The sequence below is a fragment of the Drosophila arizonae genome, chromosome 5, assembly GCF_054131065.1.
Source record: "Drosophila arizonae isolate 15081-1271.41 chromosome 5, UAZ_ARI_1.0, whole genome shotgun sequence".
In the NCBI taxonomy this organism is placed as follows: domain Eukaryota; kingdom Metazoa; phylum Arthropoda; class Insecta; order Diptera; family Drosophilidae; genus Drosophila; species Drosophila arizonae.
Window position 1 is genome coordinate 3,809,238 of NC_142925.1, and position 9,143 is coordinate 3,818,380.

General features: G+C 41.1%; 2 protein-coding genes across 3 annotated transcripts in view; one reads left to right on the forward strand and one right to left on the reverse strand.

The window, feature by feature from the left end:
• Positions 1 to 2,839: 2,839 nt before the first annotated feature.
• Positions 2,840 to 3,473, reverse strand: LOC108617473 (putative salivary secreted peptide). The gene is made up of 2 exons (XM_018013278.2): positions 3,232 to 3,473; positions 2,840 to 3,169 (listed from the first exon to the last, which is right to left on the reverse strand). Exons 1-2 carry the CDS (start codon positions 3,403 to 3,405, stop codon positions 2,987 to 2,989), a joined length of 357 nt encoding a protein of 118 aa, XP_017868767.1. The 5' UTR covers positions 3,406 to 3,473; the 3' UTR covers positions 2,840 to 2,986.
• A 1,248-nt stretch (positions 3,474 to 4,721) lies between these two features.
• Positions 4,722 to 9,143, forward strand: part of LOC149268378 (uncharacterized) — a 107,019-nt gene continuing 102,597 nt past the window's right edge. For both annotated transcript variants that reach the window (XM_089471868.1, XM_089471867.1), the window contains exon 1: positions 4,722 to 4,990. The gene's annotated coding sequence lies outside the window, so the exon portion shown is untranslated. The remainder of the gene's footprint in view (positions 4,991 to 9,143) is intronic.

Genomic DNA, 9,143 nt, shown 5'->3' on the forward strand with positions numbered 1-9,143 from the left:
CGGTCCGTGTTGCTGCCATGCTCCAATAACTGTTGCAGCAACACCCACACACACACACACACATGCAGAGCTGGCCACATATGCCAGTGGTTGTGGAGGCAGCACCGGCATCTGGTCAGCCAGGCGACATTTCCGGGTAGTTTGAAGTAATTGCTTTGCAAGCTGTTGCCCTGGACATGAACGCAACGATGTCGCACAAGTCTGTTGCACAGCTGTAGCCAGACCCCAACCGGGGGGTGGGGGACTTTTGGGGGGTAGAGCTGCAAAGGGAGCGGCGGACGGGTGGTTGGCGTTGTCGTGGTCAGAGCTTAGCCAGCAAGCGGCTTAGGCTGGGCAGTCGAGCCAACTGACTGCGGCCCACGCGGCGTATGAGAAATTTGTCAAGTAAATTGCGCTGCCAAAGCGAATTTGGCAGCCAAGAGCTGGCAGCTTAAGCAGCGAGGGTCAATCGAGCAGTTTGACGTAATTGATTTCAATTGAATTGAAATGAATTGATATGTTCTCTCTGAAGTATTCTACATAGCTCTGGATTAGTGGTATATACGGCATCCATATCAGCAACGAGCTGACAGCTTGGGTGGCGAGGGACAATCGAAGAGTTTAGCGTGAGTGATATTAATACAATCGGAATCGTAATGTCGGTTGGGACATTGTGCTCGACTGTGATTTCGGTTATTTTTGATTGAAAGAGCTTGCGGCTTAAGCAGCGAGGGCTGCTTGTTAAGTTTCTCGTTATTCAGATGAATTGATATGTTAATTCGAATTTTCTGAAGAAATATCATAAATTCTATTAGTGTCTTAGTTAAAAGTTAACAGTAAAAATCGATTTATCAAACTAGCGTAAGAGACTCTCTTAAATATTGTAGGTTCTACCACATTTTACTTACTGCCCTCGCCGAATATCTACGTGACTCTGAATGCAATTTTTTGCAGTTGTTACAGCTCGACGGGGCATGCAAGCTGTGCACTTTCTTTGCAGATTTTTTTTTGGCCCAAACTGTTTTTATATTTCCACAGCCCGCCAACAGATGGCGTATGTGTGTGTGTATCCGTGGCAGGATCCGTAAACATATCCGGCAACGGCTTTGCATTGCGAGCCGCGCGTTTTGCATATTAACTAAGTGAAACATTTCGTTGACAACTTTTCAAACATTTGTGCGTCCTGTGCAAATATTTACCTACATGCAAGACAAATACCGTTAGACAGAGAGTGAGCGAGACGGGGAGAGTGGGAGATAGAGTTGTCTTCGATTTAGGGTCCGTTTTTTTTTGTCGCCTCAAGACGTTCAAAATTGAAATTTAAATTCGATACAAAATACTTTGGCATAGAACATAGTCAAAATAAAAGAATACAACAAAAAAAGGGAAAAGGACTTCGGGGCGCATCCTTTTGACCGTATCGCTTAACATTTTCCTAAGCAGCATTTTTATTTATCACTCGAGCGGGAGGGGAGGCCGCATACAAATTTCAAATGAAGCAAGGCCAATAAGTCCCTCCCCTTCAGCTCCATCCGCTGCTGCTCCCACTCCTTCTGTCTGCTCCAGGATTTGTGCAAAAACAGCTAACTGAAAGAGGGCGACGGCGAGTGTGTGAGAGAGAGAGAGAGAGAGAGAGCGAGAGGGAAAATAACGAAATGTGCTATACGCCAACATATTTATTAAATATTGAATGTTTTCCTTTGCCAGCTGCCTGCAGGCGCACCCAGCATATCCTGGCTTCATCCTCGCTTCGTTTTTTTTTTTTATGTTTTGTCTTCTATTTTCGTGTCCTTTACGCTTGCGGCAAGCAGCGCAGCGCACCCTCGAAGCCAGCTCGACCGAGAGGGGCTTTCATAAATATTTCTTGTATGCAAATGTTTGTTGTCGATCAATGTTGTTGTTGTTATTGTTGTTGTTGTTGTTGTTGGCAACCATCATGCCGCATTAGTGAGTCATTTGGGCAAGAGTCTTTATGGCTAGATAATAATACGATGACAATTCGTGGCTAGCCATAAAAGACATCAAATGCGCTCTTCATAAGCCATCAGAAGGTCCACACAGCAGTCGCAACACTTTGCTATGCTCAGTTATCAGTTATAGTTGATGCAATAGAAGATTGAGAGAGAGAGAGAGAGAGAGAGTGACTGGGAGATACTCTGCATTTGCATTTAGAAATTTCATTGTCTTCCGTAAGAGCAGAGCAGAGCGCTCGCTCTATCTCGATGTTTCTAGACAGAGATAAAAGTGAGGAACTGATAAACGTATGCATATCATATCACTAGAATATATGTATATCAGTTTAAATTTTAGTATATATGTATGTTTGTATATTCAAAATATATAAATAAATATAAACTTTTCACTTTAGTTTATGTGCGATATATGTGTATGAGTGTGAGTGGGAGTCTGTGTGTGTGTGTGGATGTCGATTTAATGTATGGATTTTAAATACTATGCGGGCCAGAGTATTTTCTAGTCGGGTACTGTTAGGTTAAGCGAACTTCCGTCAGCTAATTGTACCCTGGACCCATTTGAAATAGGAAATTAGGGTATAACGGTTTTATCTGTATTTTTAACGTACTTTACAAGAAAATCAAAATATCGCAAGAATTCTTAATAAACAGATTCTTACGATCTATGCGATCGTTTTTGATGATAAAAATATAGTAAAATATAATATAGAATTCCATTGTGAATGAATTCAAAATATGTATAATATATATTTCAACTGTGAATTCTCTTGAAACAATCCTCATACAGAAAGCTGAACAAGTATAGTTTTATGTATATCCAAATATATAGCCGAAGAGAGAAAGAGATAGAGAACGAGAGTGAGAGAGAGAGTGTGTGAGACTGAGCCTTGTTAAATGCCATTGTAGTTTTATTTTTAGTTTTTAGTTAATTTTTTATTATTATTATTTTTTTAAATTTGTTTTCTACCTAATATTTTGATTGCGAGTTTATGGGAGTTATTTATCGGGCACATCGTTCGAGTTACTTGAGACATTTATTTCCTTTTGCCATAGATCTCGACGGTGGAGTCGATGCCACGGCTGACCTGGCTGCGCAGATTGATTTGGGCATAACGGTAGCCGGGGCCGCCGCTCCACAGGCTGGGCGTGGCACCGGAGGTGTTGCGGAAGTTGTCGATCACATTGATGAAGCTGATCGTGTAGTTGTTGCTGGTGCCCTGCATAAAAAGCTCAGGGTTAAACTTGGTTGCACTTAGCATATTCCGGTCGAGCTACTTACGGCACGTGGGTAATCGATATTGACGCTCCAGTAGTTGTTCTTGAGTGGGGCACGCCTCTCGTTCTGGCGGGAGAGTAGGATATCGGTGTTGTTGCGCTTGCCCCAGCTGGAGCTGAAGGCCTGGCTGGCGGCGAAGACGGCCAGCAGTAGAAGGCAGCTGTATAGGAATTTCATTTTGTTTAGTTGTTCGTTTCTAGTTTCTACTTCGAAGACGTTCGATTTGACTCTGTTTCAGGTCTGCCCGGCCAGCTGCTTATATAGTAAGCACTCGGCGTATGAGTAATATTGTTTACACACGAGTGGGGGGACTTTTAATTAAATTTTTTTTTGCCGTAACTGAGAAGTGTTTCGGCTTTTTTTGCGCTACACATTTATTGTTGTCTGCGATAAGCCTGGCCGGGCATGGGCGTCGTCGTGGGCAGGTGAACAGGTGAACAGTTGCAGCGCAACAGGCGACTGCCCCTGCTCTTCGTTTAATCAGTTCGTTTTTGATAAGCGAACAGAATATTGTTTTTCTCTTATTACAATTTCTTTGAGTCATGCCACTCGACTGGGCCTTACTTTAGACATGTGTCCGTTGTTGATGGCCGATTCTACTTAGTTAATCGTAGATCAGAATTAAATAGAAAAAAATCACATACATTTTAAAGTGCCATCAAATTCGTGGAAGCTGCTTTTGGCCAATAGAAATTGATAACCATATCATCACTTGGTGCCTCTTTTGGTTCTTTTTCCTCAGGTATTTTTATTTGTATCGGCTGAAAATAGACAGGCCTTATCATACAAACGAAATGTAAAATATGCAAATGCTATCAATTCTGTACATTTTTTTCCATTCATTTTTTAAAGTGTATTTTATTTTTGTCTGCTTACTAAAATAGAATTTTTTGCTTTGCCACATTGCTGTGATGTCTAAAGCTCTGCTATTATAAAGCCTCACTCAACTCTCAGCTCTCGCTACGCCATTTTTGTTTGTGTTTATGTATTGAATATTTTAGACTTGCTCTCTCCCTTTGCTCTCAATGCTACTCAGCAGTGTAGTTGTTGTTGCTAGCATATGCTTATTTTCAATGCTCGCGTGCAGCATTTCAATGATCCGTTATGCCTTGCTCTTTTTGTTGTTTTTGCATTTGCTAATGCATGCTCTTATTTCTAGTCTGTGTCCCACACATTTGAAATCTCAGCTCTGCCTTCACGACTTCTTTTCCTTTAAGCATTTAGCTGCCGCTTTTGTTGTTGTATTTTATTGCTCTCGATGCTTCGCTTTGTGTTTGCTTGTGCATTTGACGTTGTAGCTCTTCTTACTCTCGGTGCCTTGTTGTGTGTCTCCCTCTCATTCCCGCCGAGTTGCTGTTCTTTGTCGTTGCAATGCTTATGCGAGCCTCTGCTCTCGTCTCGCTGCTTCTGAGCGCTATTTTCATAATCCTTTTTGTGTTACCTTCGCACTTGCAGGTAGCGTTTTCGCTTTTTTCGATTGTTGTGTAATTGATCTTTGATTAGTTTTCGCATGCACACGTTAAGAAGTGGCTGCTAATTTTATCAGACGCGAGTGCATTAATTTTCAGCTTTTGTGTTAAGTGGCATATGCATGTGTATCTGTTCAGTGTAGCATTAAATTGTGAATAAAAAAATTAAAAACAAATAATAAGTGTCGTAAATTGTGTTGGTTATTCAAAACATTCATATACATACATATTTACATATGCTAATTGCGCATTGTTAACAATGCATTACACGCACAGTCATAATTGTTGCTGCTGTGGGTTAATGCTTTAATTTTTAGTAATTAAAGCGTTGATACATATATTTATATAAAGTTATTTATGTATACAAAAATACTAGAAAAGTAAATTATCTTAAATATCTAATCCTCTGCAGTTTCTAGGCCCCGTTATTGGCTTTGCTGCTGAGCGAAAACTTTTGCGCTCTTTCTTCTTCTCTTGGCATGCTTGGCGGATTCACGCTCTCTTTGCATTCTTATAAGATTTCTTTACATTCGTATTAACATTCGCCTAAAATAGTGCTTTTCTGTTAAGTACATTAACAGTGGAATCTGTACATGCTGTTTTTTTTTGCTGATGGGTGCAATAACAGCTTATGTTAGCCATGAAGTATTTATTTGAATTTAATTCGTTTATCTCATTTAACAGGAATGTAAAAATGATAAAACCATTTCTGTTGAACTGTTCATATCGTTATCAATACTATCTCTCTATAATTAATTTGCGCACGTACGAATGTGCTGATCAATCAAAAAGAAAAAAAAACTACAAAACTGTTTATTTACTATTTTAGAAATTGCTATGATTGTGTCTAGCCTACGCCTTAGGTTACGCAAAAAGCAAATATTTCTCTGTTAAATGCAAAATTTACTTGAATTTATGGCAAAGTTCTTTGGGCAATAGACTTGCTAATCGCCAATAAATAATTGAATATAATGTCTCAAAGGTCATTCACACACGTTGCTCTGCGTCTTGCATATGGAATCCATTCTAATAGCACTTAAACAATTGCATATCGATTGCAGCTCTTGCTTAAAGTGGCAAAGCAAACAAGCAAACATACGGGAAATATGCATTTCGTCTACAAACTGCAAATAACAACAAATATTTGCCTGAGGTTAGAGCATCGTTATGTGTGGAATTTGTTTAATTATGCCCGAAAGTTTGTGGGTTCATTAAAATGCTGATTACCAATATATCAAATGCCTGTCTGTCCGTTCATCCGTCTGTCTGTCTATTTGCCCAGCCAATTGAGTTGAATGGAAGAGCTTAAGTGTAAAGTTTTATGTATTTCAGAGATATGGCAGCTGCAGCAAAGCTGAGCATTGCCTGGGGCTTTATGGCTGCCACACGCCACACGCCTCACAGCTCTTATCTAGGCCGCTGACTCTTGGCCTGGTTGGCTGCATATTTATTGCAAATTACAGAAACCCAAGATACTTGGTTTGAAATAAAATCTCATTACTTGCAGCAGCCGCTGCCGTTGCCGTCGCACGCGTCTGATAAGGGCAGCGACTTGCCCCGCCCACTCTCTCGCCCCTGTCTCGCCCCATTGCTGTCTGCCTGTCCGTCGCCCTGTCTGCTCCCAATTGCAGTTCGACAGACATATTTGTCACTTATGAAAGGGATAATTTGCCACGCTTGCCAACGACAACAGCAACAGCAACAACTACAAAAGGAAAACTGCTAGGGCAGGAGTTTCCTTTGGGATTTTGAACAAAAGAAAAATGCCTGCGGCCAGAGCCGTATGTGAAGAGAAGTAGGCAGAGGGAAAGGGAGAGGGAGAGGGAGGGTGGATGTTGGTTGGGCAAGGCAACGCAATTGCAATTGACTGTCGGCATTTTTATGCAAAACTTGTTAATCACATTTTATTGACACATGCAACGGGGCGGGGCACACTCTGTCTGCCTCACTCTGCACTCGGGGGAATCGATTTCCATTTTTAAATTGGGCAAATTAAGGGCGGCTAACGGAATGACTGCTGGAAATGCGGCCTGATAAGCAATTGGCAGCAGGCAAGTACCCTCATTGACACACACACGCACACATATTCATACATACACACAGGCGAACGCATGTTAAACTCGACTCGACAATTGCCAAATTTAAAAGCAATAAACGTACGAGCAAATTTCTGGGTTTATGCCACGTTCTTTACTTCTTTTTTTTTCATTATTTTAACTGTTTGACAAGAGGGCGGCGAACGCGTGCCACAGTTTCACCCCCTGTGCACTGCACACCCTGCAGCTCCCCTCTCCCCAGCTCTCAGTCACTCTATCGTCTATGTCTGAGCGCTGACTGGCATTCCGGCGCTGACTTTGCCATTGCTGTAGCTCCAGCTATAGCTGTAGCTGTGGCTGTAGCTGTGGCTGTGGCTATGGCTGAAACATGCAAAGGCTTCCCTTTCATTTACGCTTTCAATGCCAATTGAAGCGCACCCCAAGAGAGAAATCCTCACACTTGCCCTCTTGCCCCGGCCCAGGGGCAGAGTTCAAAATGCGCTTTGCAAAAATGTCAAGTGCGGAATGTGCACTTTTGACAGTTTCAGTTCATTCGACAGTCACTCACACACACACACACACACACACACACACACACACACACACACACACACACACACACACACACACACACACACACACACACACTCACACACTCACATATACACTCGCCCGCCGCCTGGCGTCTGGGAACCCTGACAGGCTAGTCTTTAACCCTAAAACACCCTCACACACAAACTGGCAGCCAGACACGTACCCATAATAAAACTTGCCGCCTGCTCGGAAACAAAAAAGCAAATCTTCAGAGTGAAGTGAGTTTAAAATACCCTATAATTAAAGCAAATGACAGATATGACAGCTAGAAATGCTAGCTATTGTTTTTTGATAACTACTACAAGCTATTGTCTATCGATAGTCTGCCTGGTGACTTATACACCAATCTGATTGAAATACCCTGTAATTTAAGTAATGTGACTTAGCTGAGAAAGCCTTACATTTTAAATGCTGCACATAGCTGTTTTGTTGTTTATCGATAGATTGTAGGGTGAATCAAAAAAATGCAACTGATTTGAATATCCCGTAATTAAAGAATTGTGACTTTAAGTATAGAATCTAGCTGTGAGTAAACTACATATAAATCGTTTATCGATAGTCGATAGGGTGAAGAAATACCTTAGTATTGCACTTTTATGTTTCAAGGCCTTAACAGGAGAAACAAAGTTAGCTATTGGCAAGTATATGTATATGATTTATTTACTAATATCTATGATCTATCGTTTATCGATAATCGAAATTGTTTGTAAATAACTTATTTAAGATATTCTGTAATACATTTAAATGTTGATACATTCTGGGCTTCTCTCGAATATTCAGAAATTACAAATACTTCACTGATCAATATAAATATGTTATCGATTATCGATAGGCATTACAAATATGGTGATTTTGCAAATTAATACGCTTCTATCAAGTCTTAGTAATTCTTAAACTTTTAAAATTTAAGCAAAGCTTCCGCCTTTCTTCCTGTCGAATTGTCTTTAGCATCAGCATACCCTCTTGGGTCAATATCTCACCCAGGGTATAATAAACAAAATCAAATATTAGAAAACCGTCAGGCAACAAGCTCGCTCCCTCTGCTCAGTGCCATTGCCGTTGCTCGATCTCAGTCGCAGCGTGTGTTTTTTATGTTTTTAATGTGTTTCGTTGGTGCCACATTTTGTTGCCCGCTGTGGCGGCTGTTGCCGTTGCTGTTGCTGCCACTGGTGCTGTTGCTGCTTCTGTTGCTGCCCCAGCAATTGGAATTAGTTGCTGCTGCTAACAAAATAACAGTAAAAAAATAGAACTTAATGCGACGGCAAACGACAACAAAGCCAAGGCACAAAACGAGTAAAGCGCTAAAAGAACAGGAAACGCCAGAAGAAAACGAGCAATACACAGTCAAAGGAAAAGAAAAAAAGAAGGAAAATAAAGGAAAAACCCAACTGGAAAAAAACGTTATATACAAAGCGCTTAGTTGCTTTGGCAAATGCTCAAAGCCCGTTGAAGTTGCCACCAACAGTTGCCATTGTTGTTGCAGCTGCTGCTGTTGCTGTTATTATTGTTACTGCTGTTGTTGTTGTTGTTGTTGCTGTTGCTGTTGCTGCTATTGTTGTTGTTAATTGCTGACTTAATGGCGTTTTAATTAAATCGCTACACTGCAGGCGGCCGCTCAACTTTAGCTTAGAGTAATGGCACGCCCACACACACAAATACACACATACATAAGTATATGTATGCATATATATACTTCGTATATAACAAGTCTGGAGTGCAGCTGCCCCATTGCTGCGTTGCCAAAGTTATAAACTGTTTGCGCAATTTTTATCAATAACAAATAAACAAATATCTGCTGACCGCAGACACGATAAGT

Bases quoted from the DNA above. Each gene is read 5' to 3' on its own strand.
- LOC108617473 (XM_018013278.2), bottom strand. From the start codon at position 3,405: ATGAAATTCCTATACAGCTGCCTTCTACTGCTGGCCGTCTTCGCCGCC. The intron at 3,170-3,231 runs GTAAGTAGCTCG...CTTTTTATGCAG, and splicing joins ATATCGATTACCCACGTGCC to GGCACCAGCAACAACTACAC.